Source organism: Rhinopithecus roxellana, chromosome 17 (assembly GCF_007565055.1).
Source record: "Rhinopithecus roxellana isolate Shanxi Qingling chromosome 17, ASM756505v1, whole genome shotgun sequence".
Classification (NCBI taxonomy): Eukaryota; Metazoa; Chordata; class Mammalia; order Primates; family Cercopithecidae; genus Rhinopithecus; species Rhinopithecus roxellana.
In genome coordinates, this window is record NC_044565.1 from 98611205 (window position 1) to 98639086 (window position 27882).

The 27882-nt window shown below is 37.3% G+C and overlaps 1 protein-coding gene across 2 annotated transcripts in view; it reads left to right on the plus strand.

The window, feature by feature from the left end:
* Positions 1-793: 793 nt before the first annotated feature.
* The window catches only part of FSHR (follicle stimulating hormone receptor), a 186573-nt gene continuing 159484 nt past the window's right edge, over positions 794-27882 (plus strand). For both annotated transcript variants that reach the window (XM_010371753.2, XM_010371754.2), the window contains exon 1: positions 794-1043. In XM_010371753.2, the coding sequence (XP_010370055.1) occupies positions 892-1043 (152 nt within the window). In that variant the 5' untranslated portion in view covers positions 794-891. The remainder of the gene's footprint in view (positions 1044-27882) is intronic.

The following is a 27882-nucleotide window of genomic DNA, read 5'->3' on the forward strand; positions in this document are numbered from 1 at the left end:
TAGAAAGCCACTTTTCTAAAACTGTTGCCAAACGTTCCTCAGATCCCTCACCATCAAGGAGAGGAATGCCAACAAAAGTGCTGGGCTGTCACCTCAGGGAACATTTAAAACTAAGTTAAAAGCATAGATTAAATATATTCATTTATGCCAACTGCCAAAAGGCAAGGGCAATCTTCAGAGCCTGGAAATGCCAGAAGGCAGGCAGGATATGCATGAGGGGGTGGATGTGCTGGCATTTACTAAATCTCCACTGGAAACATAGCCCATTTCTTAGGTCACTCAGTTCAGTCAATTATTCCTACAGATAACCCTATCAGAAGTACCTCCCACCTATGGAAATCTGCCTAGGGTTTGCTAACCCATCTGCCTGTTTCTGAATAGTGCCATTTTTGGCATAATTACAGCAAAAAAAGGATCATTGAATGCAACCCAGAAGTGTTGGTTTTCTCTCAGGTGGGCTGGTGGAAGAAATTGATGCTAAAGACTGAAGGTCCTGGCCCTTCACTTATTAGTACCCCTCTTAGTGATGTGTCATATTGTGTGTTGTGTCTTTTTTGGAGAAAGTCAATCATGCTATTCTGTTGAGAAGAGAATGGTGAACAGCAAGGAGACTTTTGCAATGAAATAATGCAAACTATTCCAGACATGCCTAACGGTTCTATTTGCTGTGTTCCTTAGGTCAGGGTGTAAGAAACCCAATCTTGAAGGAAAACAGAGTAGCTTATCTTGCCTGGAAGTAACCAAAAAAAAAGCATCCCTTGGTGGGTCACGTGACCCTACCAGTTCTCAAGTCAGATCTCTTCTCATAAGGGCACTGTGTGGAGCTTCTGAGATCTGTGGAGGTTTTTCTCTGCAAATGCAGGAAGAAAGCAGGTGGATGGATGTGTAATTATGGCCCTGCTCCTGGTCTCTTTGCTGGCATTCCTGAGCTTGGGCTCAGGATGTCATCATCGGATCTGTCACTGCTCTAACAGGGTTTTTCTCTGCCAAGAGAGCAAGGTGACAGAGATTCCTTCTGACCTCCCGAGGAATGCGGTTGAACTGTGAGTATCAGAGGGAGCGGGAACAACTGCATGGCTGGCATTTGTGCATTGAGTACTATTAATATTTTTACATTAGGCTGATATCTGTTAGGCTGAAATATTTCTGCCCCTTGACCGAAGTCCTGAATAAAACAACAAACTCCCCAGCCCAACCCTCCTGCCTGTGGCTTTCCAAGAATCTTAGATGAGAGTTTGTATCAGCATTTGTCAGAGAATGGCAGTGGAGAACCCAAATCCAAAGGCAAAGGGAAAAGTTTTTAGTCTTTTCAATGCATTTGCTCTTGGGTTTCATACTCTCTTTAGTGGAACCAGAAAAGGAAAATGAAGGCAAAGTAGAAACTTAGAAGACCCAGAATTGGAGGCAGAAAGGCGGTTTTGATCTAAACAGAATACACAAGGTATGTCTCCCGAGGACACTGAATCTAAAAGGCCAGAGTCTTTGTGGCTTTGAAGGCACCAGGAAATAATTCCTGAACTGAGATTCTGCTTTTAGGTGTAAAAAGGAGATGGTAGAGAAGAGAAAGGGCGTGAAGAAAGAAAGAAAGACAGGAAAGACGCAGAGAGAGGGAGAAATACAGGATAATATTTTACACAACTGGAAAAAAATGTGATTAATAATTTAGAAATTTACTTAACTATTTTAACAGGAAGTAGACTCCTAGAGTTGGCCAAGAATTTAGATACCATCTCACTCTATCTCTTTCTTTTGCAAATTAGGAATCTCGTGTCTGAAGAGTAAAGAGGATTTTTCAGATTCTCGTGATGAGTTGAGATGGAGCCAAAAGTAGAAATCAGGCCTTTTGACTCACAGTCTACTGTTTTGTTTTGTTTTGTTTTGTTTTGTTTTGTTTTGTTTTGTTTTGGTTTTGTTTTGTTTCCCAACCCCCTGTGTCTGACTCTATTAGAGCAACAGTGAGGCAAGCCTGTTTAATTGTGCAGTTACTGCTTTCTCTGAGAACTAGCAAGTTGGGACCCAGGGATTTTAGATACCCTCTGTGTTTTTATTGCAAGGATTTTAAATAGAAGTCTGTTTCAACCTTTGTCACTTAAAGCTATGGATGATTTGCATTTAACTGAAGAAGGTGGTCATCTCTTTAGTTCACCAATTGCCATATTGACACTGAAACATGTTGGTGTTGCATTTCAGATTTTCACTCAGGGACAATGAGTTGCAGACTTGCAGACCTGGTTGATTCTGCTTGCCACATTTCTCCTTAACATCTCAAGTCTTCAGTCCTTATCGAGAGGCAGCTGCAGAGGCAGGGAAAATAACTGGCCAGCTCTGTGTTTTGGCTACACTGTCTCAGATTAGACAGCTACTCCTGACTATACTAAAGAATGTGAAATGCACAAAGACCATCTAGTTTATTAGGTAAATATAACCACAGGAGAAGGCCAATGTACCTGAGCTCCTGTAAGTCATTTGCTCCTAAGTGACTTTCAATGATTACTTAACCCCTTCTGAGCCTCAAGTTCCTCATTTTTGAAGCCATTTTAATACAGCTTTCTTGGTTGAATTATCATGAATACTAAAAGATATAGATGCCCCCTACATTCTAATTTCCACCTCTCCTGGACCTACTCCACTTCTTCCAATGTTTCTACGTGGGTCAAGCCATGCCATCCAGTTGGTAAAACAAACAGCCCCAAACAAGTTTTAATTTTAGGGTGATTCCACATTAGCCTGTTTTCTGAAATATCATTACCAGAAGAGAGATTTTCTTTTTTCATTCTGCAAAGAAAACATAGGCCAAAAAAGAGAAAGAGACGGAGAAAGAAAGGGGAAAAGAAAGAGAAAGAAAAGAAAGAAAATCCATCCCCACATCCTAAAGCTTCAGAGAGTGTATTTGTATGAATTACTATGAGAGGAGCAAGATAACAAATTTTTGAAAAAAAAGTATTGCTAACGTATAAATAACTAAAACACATCTCTGGCCAAGAGCATTTTGCAAGGAAATGAGAGGAAAGAGAAAGAGAAAGAGGAAAGAGAGTATGAGGTGTTGAGACAGTGTAGAAAGAGATTATGGGAGAGAGTGTGATGAACAGAGCACCAGAAACAAATTTCACTTTCTTGACAGAGGCTAGCTCCAGGTCAATTTCTTACTTCAGTGTATGTAACAGAGGACAAAGTTGCATAAAACGAAGAAAGGGAAAGAAAGTTCTTGCCAGCTGTTGGCATTTTCCTCCACCTAAGGAAGGAGTCTAGTTAAGACCTTTAGAAGCTCTCCCAAATACCCAATCTTAAGAAGATTCTGTCGTCTGCACACTCATTGGTAGGGCTTGAGGTGGACCATCCTCGAGTTTGGCTTTGCAATCTTTCTGGAAAGGTGTACTGAGATAAGAAGAGAAATGTTGCTTTGTCTATTAGATTTTTAAAAAGGAAAATTATTTGAGGTCAGTGTGTTAATCACTGAAGAGCAGATAAAATGTCAAGTGAATTAGAACTCAGACATACTGTTAGAATGAAAGAGCAATTATCTTTATTTTTGCTTCCTGAAAAAGACTGAATCAAGGTTATCTAAGTAAATGGCAGAAGAGGGATGAAATGGCCTGTTCAACTAAGTATCGCTAATTTACCTTACAGTCTTCCAAATTTTTTGGGTATCAGCTTTAATGATGATTACATGAGGTGTAGGTGGATGGATTATTGGACTTCATTGACTGCAATTGCTTAATCCATCAAAGCCTCATTGTTACTCAGGCTCACCAGGTGGAAAACAATTCCTACATTTTACTATGTACATTTTTTATCCTATCATTCCGTTCACCTTGCAGCAGTTTCATTTCATTTGATATATCTGCCAGCTATTACAAAAGATTGCTAATTTCCTATGATCTGCCCATGCTGATATTAATGCTAAAAGAACAGAAGCACCATCAACAGGCAAGTAGATTTCATTTACTAAGGGGCTCCTACTATTTGCTTTATGCACTATGTTTTGTACATACTACTTCATTAAAACTTCACCAAAAACTGCAAGTTTGGAATTATTGCTCTGTTTTTCAAATAAGACAAACCAAAGCACAAAAAATGTTGAGTAGCTTGGGCAATTATCCCTGCAGCTCCTGGACGGCAGAGCTGGGATCCAAATTTGAGTCTTTTATATCTACTCTGCATGCTGTGTGAAATGAACATCATCTGACTCTATACCTTTCTTATTCTGGAAAAAAACAAAATAGTCCTTTACATTTTAAATCAGAAGTCAGCTTTATGGGCTATACAATCTCTTGCAACTACTCACCTCTATCACAGTAGCAGAAAGGCAGCCATAAACAACATGTAAATGAACACGGACATGTTCCAAGAAAACTTTATTTATGAACAAAGAAATTTGAATTTCATATAATTGTCATGTCACAAAAAAAGCATTATTTTGATTTTTTTCAACCATGTAAAACGGTGAGAAAGATTTTTAGCTCATCGGCCATAGAAAAACATGGGGCAAGCCAAATTTGGCCCATAGACTGTGTATTGCCCACTTCTGATTTAGACTATAGCTGAGAGAGTGAATTAAATATTACTAGTTTGAGTGGGGTTTAGGCAGCCTGAGGCAGCATGGCACCGTGGAGAAAGTACTAATGTATGGAGCAGAGTCACTTACGGGCAGCCTTTAGCTGGTTCTGATGAGTCAGAGATGGCAGAGTGTTTAGAATTTGAGAGACCTGAGTTTAAACCCAGGATGTTCCATTAAATTTAGCTCGGTTATCTGGACCTTTGGCTGTATAATGGAAATCACCATGTGTGCCTAACTGGCAGAGCTACTATGGGGATTACATGAGACAATGTGGGTAAAACACTTTGCACAATGTCTCTCATGTTGTTATTATTGATGATAATGTTGCTCTCAACTGTAAAATATTAGGCAAAAATTATCTACCACAGAAGGCTTTCGTGAGGACCAAGTCAGTCAAGAGATATGAGACTGATTTGGAAAATTGATATAAAGATCTTTATAACTATGAGGTAGTTTACAACCTCCTGTTTGTTTAAGAATAATCTCCTCCCAGTGTACATAGCACTTAATCTCCATGGACTTACTTTCTGGGTAAGAAAATGTATCCCTTAATGCTGTCCATATTTGCCAAGAACTCACAGAGCAGGTTCATTCTGACCATAGTCAAAGGAATTTTGGTTTCTGACTTATCCTAGAAACTCAGCTTCACCTAGAGGCAGTCAGTGGATCTAGAAAAGTGCCTTTGATCTTTCTTTACTCTTCCCGGAGTTAGAATTCCTGAGGAGAATGCAAACACCCATTCTACATCTGAAATTTGAAGTCTAAGCAACAGTGTGGACGCAATGATGTTTTTCTTCAGCGGGGTCAGATGATTATAATACTAAAGAAGAAAAGCTCATTCTTGTCTTAAGGAAACCTGTCCTGGGATTATATTATAGACTGCCTATGTTAAACCTTGTCCTCATAGCAAGTTCCCATATCTCATTACAATCTCATCTCACTAGCATTTGCTTCTAATTATTGAATTATCTTTTCCTCTTTTCATTTTCTTTCTTTGCCTTACATTCCTTATTTTCTTGTCCTGGTTTAGATCTCCATATTCCATAACCACAGATTATTATTAGGAATTTTAAAGTGCATCTAGGTTAGTCTTTAATAGGTCCTTAGTTCTTAGGGATGTATCAATTGTGTACAAAAAGGGTAGCCTTTGCTATACCAAGGCGTTCTGTGATGTCTAAGTGTGAAACAGAGTTTTTGATGTTTGCAAACTGAGTCACTTTTCTAAGAGCATTCTGAGGATTAACATTCCACAGAGCACACTTTGGGAAAGGCTGGTCTATCCAACCCCAGCCATCAGAATAAATTCCTTCTAAAGTCTAAACCACAACCCAGGCCTCTTGACTCTCAAATTCAGTGCTCAATATCACAGCTAGAAAAGGACTCTTGGATGGGTTTTTATTGCTTTGTGCCTGAGAAGTAGGTATTTAAAAGTGTGCTGTGTTCTCATGAAGGAGATGGTTCTGAAGTATAGACTGTAGGTAACCATGAGGTAACTAGGTATTACCTGTTCTGAGGTAAAGAAAGAGAAGATCAAACAATGGATTACAGAACTATGAAAACCATTCCTAACTTCCTCATTTGTTGAATGTTGATACTTTACTTCTCCTCAACATATAGGTTTCAAACTTTTCTGGTCACCCATCTAATCAGTTTATAAGCTCCTTTCATATTTCTGCTACTAATAATAATATTCTTTTTTAAAAAAATTGTCATCATCTTTGCTTGGGTCCTGACAATCTAAATCCTGGGTTATATAATTACTTCTTAATTTATCTCTTTCTTATCAATCCCTCTTGTCTCCAAACTAGCCTGCACACTGTCATTCTATTTTCTCCATAAAACATCACTGCCACCATGTTGTGATTTCCCAGTTCAAAATCATTCAATAGCTCATCTTTCTGACTTTACCTCTCTTTATTCTTCAGCAGGAGCCTACTCCACAAGGCTGATATGGCCTTGTTCTCAAGCATACTTTGTGCATTTCTACCTCTCTGTGTCTTTACGTTATGCCTCTTGTTTGTACTATTCTCAGTTTATTCTTTGTCTCTTGAAATTCAACCTACTTATTATAATCTTGCTCAAAGGTTGCCACTTTCATGAAGTCTTCCCTTACCACTCTGTCTTTATTTAAGCTTGCTTTCATTCAAACACTGGTGCAGTTCATTTTACACTTAATCTTGCCTTGCATTTAATTTTTCATGTGTGTCATATTTCCTCAACTGTAGTGAAAATGTCCTCTGAACACCTTAGTGTGTCTGGTTCAATATGATGTGTATTCTGGACCCTCAATTACAGGTAGAACAAATGATTCGATAAATCAGGAGGAATTACATCTTTTTACTTGCTCTGCTCCTCAGTATTGAATAAAAGATTCTTATAAAAGATGATTATTGCTTTCTCCTGCAGTGAACTAGTATAAGATTTGATAGCTTTCTTATTTTCCTTGCTTTTTTATGTGTTTGTTTTAAGAAAATTCCTGTGTGTCATTCCAGAATCCATTAATTTATACAGAAAGAAACGTTGACTAGAAACAAGGTCTACTAAGTTAAAAGTTGAATATTCTATACTTGCCTCTCCATACCTAACAAAAATATTGAAAAGAGGAAAGTGATTTTGCCCAAACAAAATCACTTTAAACCAGACAGAAATGTTCAAAAAATATAATTTTTGCCAATTAAGGTCATATTCTAGACCCTGAATTTTAAGTTTTCTGTATTCCTCAGTTGTACTTTGATTGCTACAGTTCTGTCTTATTATCAAAACTGAACACCCCACTGTGCAAATTGCCCTGAGTGCCCATGTTTGGAGTCTCCTATAGCCTTGTTTAGATACTTCTTTGACAGAAACAAACAGCACAACGTTCACACTAATATATACATAATTCTTTCTCTTGACATAAAATCCTGCACCTACTTTTGTGAGAAATGATATGTCTATGTCCAACATTTGGAATTTAATTGGGCTGGGGGAAAGGGAGGTTTATATTCCCTGCAGAAGAGTAAAAAAAAAAAAAAAAAAAAAAAACGACTAAAGGAACAGCTATAGAATGCAGCACCTTGAAAGAGAAAAAGTGGAAATTACATTGCAGTGAAAGTATCCTTTAAAGTAGAAGATGAACTCTATCCTGAGAATTGGCTAACAGCTATAATTTACAGAGTCATTATTAGCAATTGAAGAGTAGGGGTTTGATAGCAGAGAACTGCACTTGCTTGGTAATGATAAAACCCCCTTGTTTACCTAAAGATGCAAGCTATCCTTCCTCACCCAAGTCCTCTACTATAAGAAACCTATGCTTCAAAAGTAGGACATTGTGGCAGCAAATGGGAAATTCATTTAACTTTTGATTATCTTTCTCCAAAGCCACTAATTGGGTTATCTAGTCACTGTGGTTGATTGGACTATACTTTTTCTTTAGGCTCTTAGATTTAGAGTCTCCAATTTAGCTTTGTTTAGACTAGATTTTAGCTTATATAGCCCACAAGGTCAGCTAGGAAAGAGAGTAATTATTTTTAATTGCCTACGATCTGATTATAATGAGATATGGATATTTGTTCTTAATCTGACCTCTCCCTGGAGTATCTCAGAGCATGTTTTGTATCTCTGACCTGAACATGCCATGACCTTGTTCTTTCGTATGAAATAGGCTGGCTGATCTGAAAATCTTCAAAGGATACGCAAAATCACATTTGAATAAAGCAGCCAAACCCGTGCTACGTCCTTGAATTCAAATATACTTTTAGTCTTCAGAGTGACATGAGTCCTTTTTTTATCTCGTCTCTCAGACTTTTTTCAGCAAGAGCCAACACAGAGTTATCACAGAGTCCTGTGTCAGAAGCCATGAAGAATGCCAGCGGAGCCCATTTTTGTATCTTTCTAACGGCAAGCTTGATGAAAACCTCTGAGAAACAGGGACCTCAAAAGTTTAACTGTTTCGATGAAATGGAAAAATCAACAAACTGAGGATATTGAGAGAAAATGCATCAATAGTTTCATCAAACTTGATGAAAGTTGTATGTAAAATGATGCTGAGATTTTTTCAATTCTCAAATGCTTTGATTTTGCAAGTATCTTCAGGCACCAAACTTCCCCAAACCAATAGGCTTTCCCTAGGCGTCAGATTCCGGCAGCTGTGTATAATCCTTATGCTCCTCTGATCTCGCTTGTGGGATTTAGGGAGTAAGCATGTTTCCCTTGGGCTGAATAGTTCTGTTATTTTGAGATGCAGCATGGAAAACCCCCACACAAACATCTCTCTTGCTTGATATTTTTAATTTGTTGAGGGGTTTTAAACAAAGAATTTATGAGGGATCCTATCTCCAGCAATGATTTCATAACTAAACAGGGGCTGACAGGTCTCTGAGCACTGAATCTCTCCTGAATTCTCTTGGAATAAGGACACAAGAAAGAAAGGCCCCTTATACGAAAGGGCCACATCCTTGAGCACTAGACTTTCTGAAGTGGCTTTAGTTTCAAATATTTTTTCCCCTTTAAGAAAGTCTACAAAATTTTGGTTCGTAAAGTAGGATTACATCCCTAGAAAATGGCGTTGCCTCTTGTGGTTCCTCATCGTCTGACAATAGTAGCCTCTGAATTGGTCTCTGAGCTTTCCATCTTCTTCCCTCCCAGATCCCTGCTCTGAGATCTTGTCCTGGTTTAATTCGTCTGTGGGCACCAATGCCCAAATTCAGAACAAAAATCCAAAATCACAAGTTTGGCATTAAGATCCTCTGTATTTTGGGCTCAAATTAACTCTTCTGTCTCATCTCTTCTCTTCCATCCTCTCAACCCTATGCTCTATGTGCTATTTTCTACTCGTCAGCTTCCAAATATGTTTTATATTCCCCTACTCAAGTACTATTTTCTCCAGCCTGAATACATTCTCCTACTCCAATATTACTCACCTTTGAGACCAAAGAAAAGATGCTATTTTTCATGAAGTTTTCTTTGAACAGCAAATATTTATTAATTATATATGTGCAAGGGTCGATATTAGGTACTGGAGAGAAAAGAATCAATAGGAAAGGCAAGATCCCTGTCCTCATGAAGTTGCTAAAAAAGAAGAATTCAAACAAGCAATGACAATGTTTTTCCTTGCTCTTACTCGCAACCATCAGTATCTCTCTCAGAACTCAGAATAGTCATTGTCAAAATCACTAATTTGACAACTAATTGCATGTTGCTTTGTGCCATCTGAAATCATAAATTGTGAGAGCTAGAAGAAATGGATACCTGCCTGCGTGATGCCAGAAGAGAGGTGATGAGAAGACAGCCACTGGCCCGTCCTATCTAGATTTGCCCTCTTGACCACCCTGGGATGATTTCAGGGGCTATACAAAGCCACTTTCAAAATACTCCATTGCTTTAAAGATAGCAAACCCTTGCTTTATTTTACAGGAAGGACACAGACCTGAACTAAAATATAATGAACAATCAGCAAATTAATGATAGGGTTCAATGGAAAGATGTCCAAATATTTAAGTTTGACTAGAAGTTTACAAATTGTCAAAATACAAGAGACTGAATCTTTTCAGTTTGGATAAAAGAAGTTAACACAGAAGATAGAAAAGAGCACCAAAGGAAAACGTAGGCTGCATTGTTTTGCCAACTTCACTGTTTTTCCAAAACTGCTCGTATTCATAAATACTATTTTACGTCTGTTGGGTAAAAGTTTACCTGTCAATGGGCTGTGTATGCCAGCTTCCCCCAAAGCAGCTGGGATAATCTTGAATCTAGTAAAAGACCAGAGCTAATCTTTAACAAAGCCCATAGCCCTCCAAAAATGACACCCCTTAAGAAATTCTGTTTTGGCATAAGGGAGACAGTAATAAGGAATTACAGAATGCTCTTGAACTTATAAGTAATTTCCTTGTCCTTTAAATTTCAAACTATTTGGCATGGTTATATTAGCTTTAGGATAGAAAAACAAATTAAATGCAAAAGAATGATCACTGTCCACCATCAGATCACAGCCTGAGCAGTTATCCACAGTCAGCACCAAACCCTTGCCACTACCATGTACCCGTCAAGGCTAATTTCTCGTCAGGGCAGGAAAGGAAGAAACCTTCATGTAATTTCTGTTTGTTTTGTGGGCAAGCAGTGTAGCATTTCTGTCAGTAAATACACTGGAGACTACAGTAGAAAATGCAACAAGAAACATTGTTTTAAGTTAGAAAACAAACTGGAAAAGCAATGAAAGAAAATATGACAATTATGATGAACACCAAAGAGGTCATCTGGAATCCAGTAGCAAAATTGCTTATGAGGCCCCCGATTGTGAAAATCTGCTGAACTCCTTTAATAAGAACACACAGTCTTGGAATGGCATCTCATTCCCCCAAACAAATACTAGAAATACGGGGAAAGAAGCACAAACAGTTATGCTAGTCAGATAGGAAAGTTACAAGGTGGCTCTGGAAGCAAATGTTTGGGGTAAGATTCTGGAGGAAGAAGAGCAACAAGAGCAGCAGCAGCAGATGTAAGAACCTCAGTCAAAGAAACAGCTAGGCTGTTTGTCGGGGAATTGCTGCATCAAAATCTTTACGTCTTGACTGAGGCTGCTTGAATTTCCTGGAGAAAATTCTTCCAAACTCCTACTGGAGGATGAAGTCCTGACTCCCAGCATTCTGGTGACTGGGAAAAGGGCTAGGATCTCAGCAGCCAGCAGTCGTAAGTTTCTGGCATCCTCAAGTCCAGAAACTCCCTGTTTTATGCTCCCTAAAAAATAAATCTTTGGGGTGTTGCTCGGGTGGGTAGGGGCACTCCCCTGACCGTTCTGAGGGGAAAGTCTGACTGCCTCTTAAATATACTTTCCACCAATCCTCTTTATTTTATCCATTTTACCCGATTTCCACCCCTGCCCCACTCCTAGAGATACCAGTGCCTCCAAACCCTGAGTGTTTTAGGGATGGTGCAGTATAAATCACTTTGGCTTCCATTTTCTAGAGTCTACCAAGTAACACTTCTCAAACTTTAATGTGCTTGCAAAGCAGAGGAATATATTGTGAAATGCAGATTTTAATTCAGCTTTCTGGAATGCTGTCAGTACTAGTTCCAGAACCACATTTCTCCCTCTTTGCAAACTGAAAATTTTCTTGCTCTTTCTCTTCTGTCCTTGTTGCTTTATTCATTTAAAAACCAAATTCTCTTAATGTCTTCTCAATGGGGTTTCAGGAGGAAACAAATAGTTGTTTGTTTAACGTGCCATTTCTACCCAGGAATTCCCGTTCGTTATTCACCCACTCAATCTGGCTCTGTCTCCATGGTTCCACTGACCTGAAAATTCTTCTTGTCACAGGTACCAATAAATTTCTCTTTATCTTCCATATGTTTTATACGGTGATTATATCACATTTTACAACCTCGAATATAAGAAGAAAGTGCTCAATTCATATGACAGATTCTGTGGTCACTTCTCTGTTCACATGTTATACACCTCTCAGGAACACTCCACGCAGTGACCATTCGGATACTTGACACACGTTTCTCTTTTGACTTTCAGTTTCTGTGATTCCACACTAGTTTTTTTCCTATAGCTGAGGCAAAACTTTGATCTCCTCTGCTAAGTTCTCTATTGCTTCTCAGCCTCTAAATGTTGGAGTTCCCAGGCTTCATCCTGGACCTTCTTCTGTCGTGCATCTGTTCTCTCTGTATGGTGAGCTCATCCAGACAGTTTTAAATATCACCTACATCCAGAATATGTGTGCCATTTCTGACTGCCTTATGGAGCCCAAGACATGTCATATTCAACTGAAACCTTGACTCCTCTACTTGACACTTTTACAAGCATCTCATAACCAACAAATAGAAAACAGTACACTTAATTGCCTCCCCTCAAGCCCCACAGAATCTCTTCTCCCAGCCTTCATTATCTGTATAAATGCACATGTCACCAAACTCTCACTCCCAAATCCAATCCATCAACAGATGCTGGGGATTTGACACATAAAATGTAGCTCCAAAGTCTCCACTTATCTGTATCTCCCCTACCACCACTCTAGCTTAATTCACCATCATCCCTCACCTGGGCTATTGCAATGTCCCCTACCTTTTCCATTCCCTTGTTTCTCTTGAATTAATACTCTATCCCCTATGCAGCAGCTAGAGAGACATTTCAAAGGCATATGACATCCAACTACATAGAACTTCATTTAGAATAAAATGTATTACACTCATGTTTTGTGACTGCCTACTATGACAAGCACTGTTTGAAGTGCTAGAGAGTCAGCAGCGAACAAAATAGACAAAATATCTTTCCTTTTGGAGTTAATGTGCTTTGCCATGACTACAAGGCACCCCATGATTTGACCTCTTCCTGTCACCCTGGACCCCTTTCTACTCTTCTGAAACACTGGCTCTTTCCTACCTCAGATCTATTTTTCTCTCTCCTCTTCACATCTTTCATGATGAGATGACACGAGATGATTTTTCATCTTTTCAGTCTCTACCCAAATGCCACCTCCTTAGAAAGGTCTTTTTGACCACTCCACCGTAATAGCACATCCGATTGCTCTAGCATATGACACTTTTATTTCTTTCATAAACTTACTACAACATGAATGTTTTCATTTCTTTACTTACCTCCCCACCACTAGAAACTAGAACTAAAGTTGAATGATGGCAAAGATTTCAACATGTTGAATAGTCCCTGGCACAGAGTAAACACTCAATATATACATGAGTTGAAAGAATAAATGAAAGGGCTTCTCAAGCAAATAATAACTAGAAGGAAAGACTGAATGTAACAAACGTCTACTAAGCCTTACTGTGCCACTATGCTGCATGCCACCTATAGCATCTTGCCCAACAATTTTGCACTGTAGCTATTATTGTCCCTAGTTTGGAAATAAGGAAAATAAAATTTAAGAAATAAATAAAATAAGAAAATAAAATTTAGCCCAAAGTCACTCAGCTTCTCAGTATCAGAATTGAAATTGACATCTCTTCTATACCTGATTTTAACATGCCCGTTCTTTGTATGAACCAGGATAAAAAGAGACATTGGACCTCTTTTTACTCTGAACTCTTAAAGTAAAAGTCTAAACTCTTCATCTGAGCACCTACATCTGCTGGACTTAAAATGCTGGATTCATCTTTAATATAGAACTTACGTATTATTTTGTCTCCCATATAGAGTAAGCTGAAGATTAGCACTGCACTCTTCTCCTGCACTCAGCCAGGGTTGGCGACATAGTTTGGATGTGTGTCCCCTCTAAATCTCACATCGATATGTAATCCCCATTGTTGGAGGTGGGGTCTGGTGGGAGGTATTTGGGTCACAGGAGTGGATCCTTCATGGCTTGGTGCTGTTCTCTTGATAGTGAGTGACTTCTCGTGAACTTGGGTTGTTGTAGTGTGGTATCTCCCTGCTACCTTGCTCCTGCTCTGCCATGTGACATTCCTGTTCCTCCTTCAACTTTCATTATGAGTAAAAGCTCCCTGAGGCCTCTGCAGAAGCCAAGCAGATGCCAGCACCACACACTTCCTGTATAGCCTGCAGAACCATGAACCAATTAAACCTCTTTTCTGTATAAATTACAGTCTCAGGTATTTTTTAATAGCAATGCAAGAACAGCCTAACACAGATGGGTATGAGTAACTACTCCATGAGGAGGAAAGAGAAAGAATCAGTGGGGTTGTGAATAAATAGAAGGACTAAAAAGTAAATGCAATGACAATTTCCAGAAATAAATTACAAAGTAATCAAAAGCTGGCTAATGTCAAGGAGCTGTTTGAACAATATGCATGCCTATCTATAGAGCGGGTGGTAGATAGGCTGGCTCCAACTTTATTTTGCCTTGTACACATTTCTTAAGAAGATGGTGCCCAGAAGCAGTTGACTCTCAGCAGGTTGAGTAGCTGATCTTCTGCAGATGTAGAGGCGTAGCAGAAGTGAACGCCATGTGAAAATGGAGTACTTAATGGAGGCTCAGGAATCATTGAAAATACTCCCTAAATGCTCCTCACTGAATTAGATGAACCTTGATGATGATATTTTAGAAATTTCGTAGAGTTCAGGAAAAAAAAATTATTGATCTATTGACCTATCATGACCTCATAGCCTTTTCTAAGATTTATTTCTAGATATGGGGAACTGTACCTTTGTTTTCTCATTTTAGATCTTGTATTAGACCATTCTTATTTTTTTCTTTTTCTTTTTTTTTTTTTTTTTTTTTTCTTGAGGTGGAGTCTCGCTCTGTTGCCCAGGCTGGATGTAGTACAATGGTATGATCTCGGCTCACTGCAACCTCTGCCTCCTGGGTTCAAGCGATTCTCCTGCCTCAGTCTCTTGGGTGGCTGGGATTACCGGCATGCACCACCATGCCTGGCTAATTTTTCTAGTATTAGATCATTCTTGCAGTATGTAATAAATACCTGAGACTGGGTAATTTATGATGAAAAGAGGTCGAATTGGCTCATAGTTCAGCAGGCTGTGCAGGAAGCATAGAGCTGACATCACTCAGTTTCTGGGAAGACCTCAGGTAGTTTTATTCATGACAGAAAACCAAGTGGGAGCTTATACATCACATGGCAAAAGCAGGAGCAAGAGAGAGAATGGGTTGGGGATGGGGGTGCAGGGGAAATGCCACACACTTTCAAATGACCAGATTTGTGTGAATTCAAGCCAATAGCTCACTTATCACCAAGGGGATGACCCAAGCCATTCATGAGGGATCCACCTCTATAACCCAAACACCTCCCACCAGGCCCTACCTCCAAAATTGGGGATTACATTTTAACATGAGAGTTGGATGGGGATGAATATTCAAACTACGTCAGATGTGATGTACTATTTAGTTCAAAGCTGCCCTAACAAATCCATAGTTCCCTATGTAGTACAACCTGAGAAGCACTAAGCTGGCTCAGCTGCCCCCAAATATATCCTCTGCTACTTGTCACAATACCACCATTAGTAAATCAATACTTGGAGCCTTAAAGATTGCCCTAATTTCAAATACTCTGCATTTAAAACACAACATTTCTTGGGGCCGGGTACAGTGGCTCACGCCTGTAATCTCAGCACTTTGGGAGGCCGAGGTGGGCGGATCACGAGGTCAGGAGATCGAGACCATCCTGGCTAACACGGTGAAACCCTGTCTCTACTAAAAAATACAAAAAATTAGGTGGGTGTGGTGGGAGGCACCTGTAGTCTCAGCTACTCGGGAGGCTGAGGCAGGAGAATGGCGTGAACCTGGGAGACAGAGCTTGCAGTGAGCCAAGATCGCGCCACTGTACTCCAGACTGGGTGACAGAGTGAGACACCGTCTCAAAAAAAAAAAAAAAAAAAAAAAAAAAAAAAAAAAAAAAAAAAAAACTGTAAGTTAAAAATGCTTTAGCTTTTAAAGACTGACACTTTAGCACTTCTCCAAGTATATGCCTCACAACCCTAATTTCATGACACTCCATAAAAAGTAAATTTTTAAAAGGTCTTCCATGGTCAGCTTGGTTTGGAAAATGCTGCATGCTGTACCCTCATTCTAGAGATTCACATGCACATACATATTAAAGGCTCTCAGAGGCAGTCCAACTGTGTATAACTCATAAGTATTCTACCTTCCACACTTCAGGAAACTCTGATTTAGTGAAATGTAGCTAACTGAAAATAGGCTTTGGCAAATCCGTCTCCATATACACCCAAAGGAACTGAAGGATTGAGAAAGGTACTATGTACAATCCAAAATAGATGGTAAACACCAAAATCCCTTTTTAAAGTTCGATGTGGGCCAAGTCTCCTGTGAAAATCTGCATTGTTCTTCAAATTAGAAAACCTTGCCAGATGAACTTGAGACAGTATGTACTACCCCCTTCCCCTTGTTTTAGGAATGAAAAATGAAGCTCAGTGAAAGGAAATGATTTGTCTAAGATCTTGTGGGTAGTTAAATGTATTGTTTGTCCTTTCTTGCCAAAGCCAACAATTTTAAGCTTGCTATTGCACAGACGACCTCCCACTACCACCATTATCTCATACCCTACACATCCAAGGGAACACCTTCCAGATACTATGTGCATTAGAATTCCACTGGTATTTTGTTTTAGTTTTGCATTGTTTAAAAAAAAAATAGCTTTGAGATATAATTCACATATAATACAATCTTCTCATTTAAAGTGTGCATTTCAATGGCTTTTCGTATATACACAGATATGTGTGACCATCACCATTGATGGTGTCAACTTTAAAACATTTTTATCAGACATAGAAAATGTAAAGAGAAACCCATACATGTTAGCTAGCATCCTTCTTCCTACCCATCCTCCATTCATCCCTGAGCAAGCACTAATCTACTTTCTGTCTCTATATATTTCTCTATTCTGGACTTTCATATGAGTAGGATCATACAATATGAAGTCTTTTGTTACTGTCTTCTTTCACTTAGCATAATATTTTCAAGGTTCATTCAAATTATAATGTATCAGTTCTCTACTATTTTAAGGGTCGAAAAATATTTAATTTTATGGATATGCCACATTTCGTTTGTCTATTCATCTGTTGATGGACCTTTGGGTTGTTTTCACTTTGGGGCTATTATGAATGATGCTGTTTTAAACATTTGTGTACAAGTTTTAGTGTTGACATATGTTTTCAGTTTTGTTGGTATATACCTAGGAGTGCAATAGCTGAGTCACGTTTAATCCTAATTTAGGGTATCACCAGGCTATTTTTCCGAAGTGGCTGAGCCATTTTACATTCCCACGAACAGTGTATGAGGTTTACTATTTTTTCACATCATTATAATTGCTTAATATCTGACTTCTTGATTCCAGCAATCCTCTTGAGTATAAAGTGCTATCTCACTGTGGTCTTTGTCTTTCCCTGATGACTAATGATGCCAAGCATCTTTTCATGTGCTTATTGGACATTTATATCTCTTCCCTAAATGTCTATTAGATAGAAAATCCCTTATCACATGTATAATTTACAAATATTTTTGTCCCATTATGTGAGCCTTTTCACTTTTTTGAAGGTATCCTTTGAAGCATAAAGGTTTTAAATTTTGATAACATTCAATGTGTTTTTTTCATTCTATTGTTTGTGCTATTGGTGTCATATCCAATAATCCTTTGCCAAATCCAAGATTAAGAAGATTTATATCTTTATGGATTCTTCTGGGAGTTGTATAATTTTAGCTCTTACATGTGGGTCTTTTCTCCATTTTTAGTTAATTTTTGTATATGATACTTGGTAAGTATCCAACTTCAATCTTGCAAGTGAATATTTAATTGTCCCTTACTAAACAATTGGGAACCGTGTTGAAAATCAGTTGAAGATAGATATATGAGTTTATTTCTAGACTCTCATTATTTCTATTCCATTTGCTTACATATTTATCCTTGTGTCAGTATCACACTGTCTTCATTACTATTTTTTTCTAATAAGATTTGAAGTCAGAAAGTACAATCCTCCAACTTTCTTCTCCTTCAGGATGGTAGCTATTTAGAGTCTATTGAAATTCCATATATATTTTAGAATCAGCCTGTCAATTTCTACAAAGAAATCAACTGGGATACTAACAGGGATTGCATTGAACCTATAGACTAGTTTAGGGAGTATTGCCATCTTAACAATATTAAGTCTTCTGACCTATGAACATGTAATATTTTCCCATCTAATTTTCTATCAAGGATTATTTTATAGCTTTCAAGATACAAGTTTTGCACTTCTTTTGTTAAACCTATTCCTAAGCTCATTTTTCATAATACTATCGTGAATGAAATTTTTCTCTTATTTTTAATTTGTTCATCACAAGTAAAGAGAACTACAACTGATTTTGGTATATTGATTTTGTATCCTGGAGACTTGCTGAACTCATTTATTAGTTCTAATAATTTTTAGTGGATTCCATAGGACTTTCCATGTACAGGAATATATCCTCTGTGAATAGAATTAGTTTAACTTCTTTCTAGTCTGTATGCCTTTTATTACTTTTTCTTCTCGAATTACTTTAGCCAGAACCTTCAGTACAGTGTTGAATGGAAGTAGTGGGAGTACACATCATTGTCTTGGCCCTGATCTTAAGGAAAATCATCCAATCTCTCATCATTACATGTGATGTTAGCAGTGGTTTTTTCATAGATGCCTTTTAATCAGATTGAGGAAGTTTCCTTCTATTTTTGTTAAGTATTCTTACCAAGAAAAGGTGTTAGATTTTGTCAAAAGCTTTACATGTGTCAATTGAGACAATTATGTTACATTTGTTTTATTTTATACTGATTTAATACATTACATTAATTGATCTTTGGATATTAAACCAACTTTGCCACCCCTGGAATAAAGCTCAATTAATTAAACATGATATACAATTATTTTTATATGCTGCTGGATTCAGTTTTCGAATATTTTATTGAGGATTTTTGAATTTACATTCATAAGAGATACTAGTCTGTAGTTTTATTTGCTTGTGATGTTTTGTCTGATTTTGATATCAGAGTAACACTGGCCTCATAGAATGAGTGCAAAACTACTTTCTCACTTTTTACTTTTGGGAAGAGTTTGTGAATAATTGGTATTTATTCTTCATTAAATATTTGGTAGAATTCAACAGTGAAGACATCTGGATCTGGCATTTTCTTTGGAAGTAGTTTTTTGACAGCTAATTCTAATTTCTTCAGTTGATACAGTCTATTTATATTATTTATTTCTTCTTGAGTCAGTTTCAGTGGTTTGTGTCTTTCCAGTGATTTTCCCAATTTATCTAAGTTATAAATTATCTAACTTGTTGGTGTGCATTTGTAAAAATATTCCTTTATTTTTCTTTCTTTAAGGTGAGTAGTAATATCATATCTTGCATTTCTGATTCTACTAATTTGAGTCTACTATCTTTTCTTCTTGGTCATTCTATCTAAAGTTTCTCATCTTTTTTTTAATCTTTTCAAAGAACTAGCTTTGGGGGTCTATTTTTTTATTCTTTGTTTTATTAATTTCTGTTGACACTTGACCACAGAATAACATGGATGAACTATGTGGGGCCACTTATATGTAGATTTTCTTCCACCTCTGCCAGCCCCCCAAGACAACAAGACCAACCCCTTGTCTTCCTCCTCCCCTCAGCCTACTCAATGTGAAGATGATAAGAATAAAGATCTTTACAATGATCCATTTCACTTAATAAATAGCAAACATATCCCATCTTTCTTAAAAGTTTCTCAATATTTTCTTTTCTCTAGCTTACTTTATTGTAAGAATACAGTACATAATACACATACAAAATGTGTTAATTGTTTATGTTATTAGTAAGGCTTTTGGTCAACAGTAGGCTATTAGTAGTTAAGTTTTAGAGGATTCAAAGTTACATGTGAATTTTTTTATTACATGGGGGTTGGTAAATCTAACCTCCACACTGTTCAAGGGTCAACTACAATCTTTATTATTTCCTTCCTTCAGCTTGCTTTAATTTGCTCTTCTTTTCCCAGGATCTTTTGATGAAGGTCGGGTTATTAATTTGAGATCTTTTTTTCAAATATAGGTATTTATAGCTATAAACTTTTCCATAAGCATTACCTTAGCTGGATTCTATAAGTTTAGTATATTATGTCTTAATTTTCATTCATCTCAAAGTGTTTTCTCTTTTCCTTTTTTAAAAAATTTATTATCCATTTGTTACAGAGTACTGTGCTGGTTAATTTTGACATATGTGTGAGTTCCCAAATTTTTTCCTAATATTTATTATTTATTCCATTTCATTGCAGTTGGAATACATACTTTGTATTATTTCTATTCAATCAAAAATATTGAAGTTTCTTTAAGTGGCTTAGCATATGGTCTATCCTGGAGAATGTTCCATGTGAACTTAAGAAGAATGTGTATCTCCTATTGTTGAATTAACTATTCTATATGCATGTCTGTTAGGTCTAATTGATTTATAACATTGCTCAAGTTTTTTATATCCTTGATATTCTGTCTAGTTGTTGTACTTATTGAAAATAAGTACTGACATCTTCAAGTATTATTTTGACATCTATTTCTCCCTTAATTCCTGCTGATTTTTGCCCCAGTTATTTTGGTGCTCGGTTATTAGGTACATATGAATACATGTATGTTTATTGTTGCTGTATCTTCTTGATGGATCGACATTTTTAATATTATAAATTATTCCTCTTTGTCTCCAGTAACATTTTTCGCTTTAACATCTCTTCTGTTAGATGCTATTTAAGCAACTCTAGCTTTTCTGTGGTTGCTATTTGCATGACATACCTCTTTATTTGTGTTATAGAATCTAGTATGTGTGTCCCATAGTTGGATTGTATTTAACTTAGTTTAAAATATCTCTGTCTTACAATTGGATTGTTTAATCTGTTCATATGTTATTACTGATATAGTTGGATTTACATTCACCATTTGGTTTTTATGTCTCACCGTTTTTTTCTCTACTTACTTCACTATTTTCTTTTTCATTAAGTGAATGTTTTCTAATATTGCTCTTTAATTTCTTTAATATTTTACTATGTTTTCTGATTTTGTTATTTAGATGGTTGCTCTAAGATTTACCATATACATATTATCTCATGAGGATAAGCTTCAGATTTTTGATAGATTAATTCCATTGTGTGTGTGTTTGTGTGTATGTGTGTGTGAGAGAGATTGCTGTGCCTATATAACTCTGTTTCCTATCAGATAAGAGAGGAAAGGAGAAAAATATGTATTTATAGAGTCTTTTTAGATTACTTAACTACCATTTTTGGTGTAGATCCAAATTACCATTAGGGGTCATTAGCTTTAGTCTGAAGAATTTCCTTTAGTATTTATGATAAACCACGTCTGCTATCAACAAATTTTCCGAATTTATATTTATCTTGCAAAACATTTTGCCTTAATTTTTGAAAGATAGTTTATATTAATATAGTATTCTTGTTTGACATTTTTTTCCTTTGAACACTTTAAATACGTGATCCCACGGCCTCTGTCCTCCAAAAATTTCAAGAGAAGTGAGCTGATAATCTTATTGGATTTCCTTACAAGTAATGTCATTTTTCTCTTACTCTTCTCAAGATTCTCTTTTTGTCTTTGATTTTTCGGAATTTTTACTATGATGTGTCTGTCTATGGGTCTCTTGAAGTTATCTCCTACAGCAGTTTATCAAGCTTCCTAGATGCGTAAGGCATTATTTTTTTTTAACATTTTTGAGTTTTCAGCCATTATTTCTTCATTTTTTTATTTCTTTCTGTCCTCTCCTTCTACAGTTCCCATTATGCTTATATTGGTGTACTTAATTTTGCCCCACATTTCTCTAAGGCTCCTTCATTTTTCTTCATTCTTTTTTCTCTCTGTTCTTTGGCTTGAATAATATCTATTGACCCATCTTCAAGTTGGCTAAATATGTCCTCTCCAAGTTCAAATCTACTATGGAACTCCTCTAGTGATTTTTTAAAATTTTAGTTATTTTACTGTTCAACTCCAGAATTTTATTTGATTTTTAAAATATTTTTAATTTCTTCATTGGTAGTCATTATTTGATGCAATATTATTATACCTTTATTTCCTTAATCATGTTTTCCTTTACTCATATATTTATTATGGATACCTTGAAATCTTTTTTTTTGCTAAATATGGCATCTGATCACTCTCACTGCAGTTTCTGTTGCCTGCTTTCTTTCCAGTGTATAGGTCATACTTTGTTTCTTTCATGCCTTGTAACTTGTTTGCTGAAAACTTCACATTTTATATAATACATTGTAGCATTCTGCATATTGGTTCCCCCTTACATGGCTTGTTATTTTTATTTGTTTATTTATTTAGTGACCTTGTGGGTTACTTTAGTGAAAGCCTCTAATGTTACTCTTCAAGGAGGTATAGCTTTGGATTGCTCAGTCCCCTGGGATAATGGTAGTAAAGATAGGGCTCTCTTCCACAGTTTCCCTGACCACACCTAGTTGTTCGTCTTCACTAATTGCAATCAGACAGTGCTATTGTTCTCAACAATTCCCTGGGGCATAAATTCCTCTGCAAATTAATTTAATCATATTATGGCTTCTTCAAAGAAATCATTCTGCGGCTAGTGCTTGATATTTGTTCGGACTCCCAGATGGCTCCTTCCAGCTGTATGGTTTACTCAGTTCTATCTAGCTGGCCTAAATTAGAGCTTCATTAACCCAATGAATTTTCCAATTGCCTTTCACCAGAACCTCTATTGTTCTCAAGCATGATGTTAGGCTTAAACTTCTCCACATTCTATTGCAAACAAAGTCATTTACGTCGGGGGGAAAAATGACCAGTAACCTGTTTTATAGCCTGCTTCTCATCCAAATCAAAATCTCTTAGCTGGGCTCAGAAATGGCAGGCTTCTCTCAGACACCACCACTCTAGGAGCTAAGCAGTCAGTGGAAGGGGTTATTAGCTTGAGATATTTTATATAGATATAGATATAGATATAGATATAGATATAGATATGGATATAGATATATAGACATACTTTAAATTCTAGGGTACATGTGCACAACATGCAGGTTTGTTACATATGTATATATGTGCCATGTTGGTGTGCTGCACCCATTAACTTGACATTTACATTAGGTATATCTTCTAATGCTATCCCTCCCCGCTCCTCTCACCCCACAACAGGCCCCGGTGTGTGATGTTCCCCTTCCTGTGTCCAAGTGTTCTCATTGTTCAATTCCCACCTATGAGTGACAGCACGCAGTGTTTGGTTTTCTGTCCTTGCGATAGTTTGTTCAGAATGATGGTTTCTAGCTTCATCCATGTCCCTACAAAGGACATGAACTCATCCTTTTTTATGGCTGCATAGTATTCTATGGTTCTTAATCCAGTCTGTCATTGATGGACATTTGGGTTGGTTCCAAGTCTTGGCTATTTTGAACAGTGCCACAATAAACATGTGTGTGCATGTGTCTTTACAGCAGCATGATTTATAATCCTTTGGGTATATATCCAGTAATGGGATGGCTGGGTCAAATGGTATTTCTAGTTCTAGATCCTTGAGGAATCGCCACACTGTCTTCCACAATGGTTGAACTAGTTTACAGTCCCACCAACAGTGTAAAAGTGTCCCTATTTCTCCACATCCTCTCCAGCACCTGTTGTTTCCTGACTTTTTAATGATCGCCATTCTAACTGGTGTGAGATGGTATCTCATTATGGTTTTGATTTGCATTTCTCTGATGGCCAGTGATGATGAGCATTTTTTCATGTGTCTGTTGGCTGCATAAATGTCTTCTTTTGAGAAGTGTCTGTTCATATCCTTTGCCCACTTTTTGATGGGGTTGTTTGATTTTTTTCTTGTAAATGTGTTCAAGTTCTTTGTAGATTCTGGATATTAGCCCTTTGTCAGATGGGTATATTGTAAACATTTTCTTCCATTCTGTAGGTTGCCTGTTCACTCTGATGGTAGTTTCTTTTGCTGTGCAGAAGCCCTTTAGTTTAATTAGATCCCATTTGTCTATTTTGGCTTTTGTTGCCGTTGCTTTTACTGTTTTAGTCATGAAGTCCTTGTCCATGCCTATGTCCTGAATGGTATTGCCTAGGTTTTCTTCTATGGTTTTTATGGTTTTAGGTCTAATATTTAAGTCTTTAATCCATCTTGAATTAATTTTTGTATAAGGTGTAAGGAAGGGATCCAGTTTCAGTTTTCTACATATGGCTAACCAGTTTTCCCAGCACCATCTATTAAATAGGGAATCTGGGAATCCTTTCCCCATTTCTTGTTTTTGTCAGGTTTGTCAAAGATCAGATGGTTGTAGATGTGTGGTATTATTTCTGAGGGCTCTGTTCTGTTCCATTGGTCTGCATCTCTGTTTTGATACCAGTACTGTGCTGTTTTGATTATTGTAGCTTCCTAGTATAGTTTGAAGTCAGGTAGCATGATGCCTCCAGCTTTGTTCTTTTTGCTTAGGATTGTCTTGGCAATGCGGGTTCTGTTTCGGTTCCATATGAACTTTAAAGTAGTTTTTTCCAATTCTGTGAAGAAAGTCATTGGTAGCTTAATAGGGATGGCACTGAATCTATAAATTGTGTTGGGCAGTATGGCCATTTTGCCAATATTGATTCTTCCTATCTATGAGCATGGAGTGTTCTTCCATTCATTTGTGTCCTTTTTTATTTCGTTGAGCAGTGTTTTGCAGTTGAGTGGTTTGTAGCGTGAGATCTTATAACTTGACTCTCCTGACATGGATTCAGTGCCTTATGAACTGGGACAAGAGCTATCAGAGACCCATATTTTCAGCAGTTCATGGTCAAGGTAGAGCCTTGCTTGCACAAGCATGGCTTGGTCAGAAGAAGGGAACCTCAACCTGTTAGCTGCTGTTGCATAGGACTTAGCCTCAGCAACGGGCAGCTGGGATAAGGACGAGAAATGCTGAAGTCCTCCTTATCTTGGGAAGAAAGTCCTATAGTTAGGAGCTAGGGAAGAGGGAACTCTGTGTTCTTTACTGCAGCAGTCTGGAGTGGGGTCTCCACCCGCTCTGAGGTGAGAGGAGAGAGGGAACAAGTGGTCTTGGTTCAAATACCACAAACTTGCCTTTTTTTCTTTTTTTACTGAGTTTTAATAAGTGTTCTTGAATAAATGTGTTCTCCTTTGTCTTTTGCCCTTAGGACCATTTCAAGAAACTCTGAATAGTTTTTGTTTGGTTTTTGTAATTTTTATCAGTTTCACTATGGAACAGGACAGCAGAGTTCCTTAAACTGTCATTCTGAAAGTCAATCCCACAACTACATTCTTCACCAAGCAAAGCAGAGAGTAAGTGGGTTGTGGTTGAAAGAAGCAAAGCAGTTAGGTACCCAGGATTATCATCTTTGAAGTTCTTGCTGTGCCCTTGAACAAAAGAGAACAGTTGGGCAAGCCAGGAGGAAATAAATGTTATTGCAATGAAGTTATTTATCCCATTTTTCACCTTAATGTGTCCCAGGTGCATTACTAGAGTAAAATAATTCAGTATGCATGCCCTAAATACTGGTCTGGTGAATGGTAATGGCTCTATCACCCATAAAATAAGGCCAATAATTGTTCTTTTTGGCAGACATAACAGTTTCTTAAACAGTGTGATAAGGTGAGCAACACATCGAAATAGAATTATAACTGAAAGGATGATTTCCAGTGCTGCTTTGATTTATTAGATTAAAGGGAAAGAACAGATTTATTTTCTTCTAAGCAGGATGGAAACAAAAATGACCTTTTCCCTGAGTATTTACAGTCCTGACCATTGACTGAAGTAATTTCACCAACAGAGTGCATGCACTTGTACCAAATGGAAAACAAGCCAAAAGTTATATCAAAGTCCTGAGCTCAGCATCTTCACAGCAAATCACGGAGACTCTAAACAAAGCAGTACATCATCCAGGATGTGTAACTACAGGCAACACATCTTTATTAAACACTTATAGTGTATACAGCCATTTGCTGGGATTTAAGAACCAAGGATGCAGCCCTGACACATAGACTCTTTTAATGCAGCTAAAGAGAATAGGCACACACACATGGCACAAACACAGAAAAATAGGACAAGGCTTTTCAAGTTGTCACATGATAACATAAGGATAGGATGGGCAGAGCAATATTTGAGTCCTACAGAAGTTCTTTAAAAGAAGTAACTACACTAGAATAAACAAAGGATGGGGCACTTCCTTGAAAGGGTGAGACATGTGCTGGGTATAAAAAAGGATTTAAATATATGATAGTAAGAGAGAATGCATAGTAGGTAGAAAGAACTTCTAACGAACTAGTCAAACAGGAGCAAATCAAAGAAATTGTTTTTGTTCCTGAAGGAAATAATATTTTCTCTGAATTATCGATTTTATTTCTAGAAATGTGTCAAGTACAGTGCTTGAGTTGGGGAGAGGGTAGTTGAAGCATTTCCACGTCAGATTTTTACATTCAAGATAATACAGCAAAAATTAATGCAGTTCTTTTAAAAATTTGTGAAAGTTTAGGTAGAAAGAACCAAAATGTGGTACAGAGAAACATAGAGAGGTGAAATAAATGGCTTCTCAAATCTCTGTAACTGAATACAAACTCTGCCTTAGTTTGCAATTGAGAAATATAAATGTCTTTCAGCAAATAATTGATTATTTATTTATTTGTTTGTTTTTATTGCCTGGAGTAGGGACCGGCTCAGATCACACTATACTTAGAGGGTCTCTGGATTCAACATCCTATGTTTCTGACTTACTTAAACATGGTGCTAATTTAGCCTTTTATGCATAAAAGCCAATAGGCTCCAATTAGATATAAATAAATTTTCCTAGAATTAACTTGAATTTATCATCTTGTTCGTTGGTCTTCAACTCATCTTCCTTTTAAAGAAAGAAAATAACAAATCAATAAAGGACTGAGTATAAATAATAAATATTGCCAAAATGTTTTAAATAACCTATCTCCCCATTTATTGTGTTTTTCTAGCTCTCCTTTAAGGTGAACAGTCCCCCAGCTACTGATATGCAGCTCATCTAATTTTATTTTTGCATCACTCTGTTAAGCTGTTTTCCTTCCAATAATCATTATGGTGTAAATAACACTCCAGGAGAAATCAATTTTTTTTGTACTAAATAGAAAACCCCATTTACCTTCCCAGAATCATAATTGGAGCTTTGTTTATTTTGCTGTAGTTTGTACTGTGTAACAGCCCCCTTCTTGTTTTCACCTAAGTTGAGTAGCTTGTCTGCTACACCCTGCAGGGAAGGTTGGCCAGCCTCGAGGAATGTCCCTCAGCAGTAGAGAATAATTAGAACCATTTAGAAATCAGAAGTACATTTCTGAGCAACTGGGTAAATGTCATTTTCCTAAATATTGTTTAAAGAAGACCCTTAAGCCCCTGAGGGATAAAGTCTCTTATTTTCTCTCCACTAAGAAAGATGTAAAGCTAAAAAAGTCATTCAGATTTGTAGGAACATAGGTCTGAAAGTGTTATGCATTTCTTAAACCTCAAGAGATATTTTTGAATAAATGAAATTAATAACTTGCACTAAACTGAATTGATGAGTTGAACTGAATTGATGAGTTGAACTGAATTGGATTGGATTGAACTATCTTAAATTTACTTCTCTAGGCTGACAGAATGGCTATCATGAGAGCAGAAGGAAGTCCAGAGTGTTCCATTCACTGGATAATCAAGGCCAGAACTTGGAATGATCAGGGAGTCCAGGCCCTCCTAGCCATTGAGGACACTGAGATTAAGCTATTTACCCAAGGACAGACAGCAAAATGGGAGCAGAGCAGAGACTCCACACATGATAACAATACAGGCAAATAATTGGGCTCACACATATTAAGTATGTGCCTGTGTGTCAGGCACAGCTCTAAGTGCTTTCTTGTACCACCTTATTTATTCCTCCTAACAAAACATCAGGGCAGACCTCTCTATTATCCTCTTTCTCAGATAAAGCA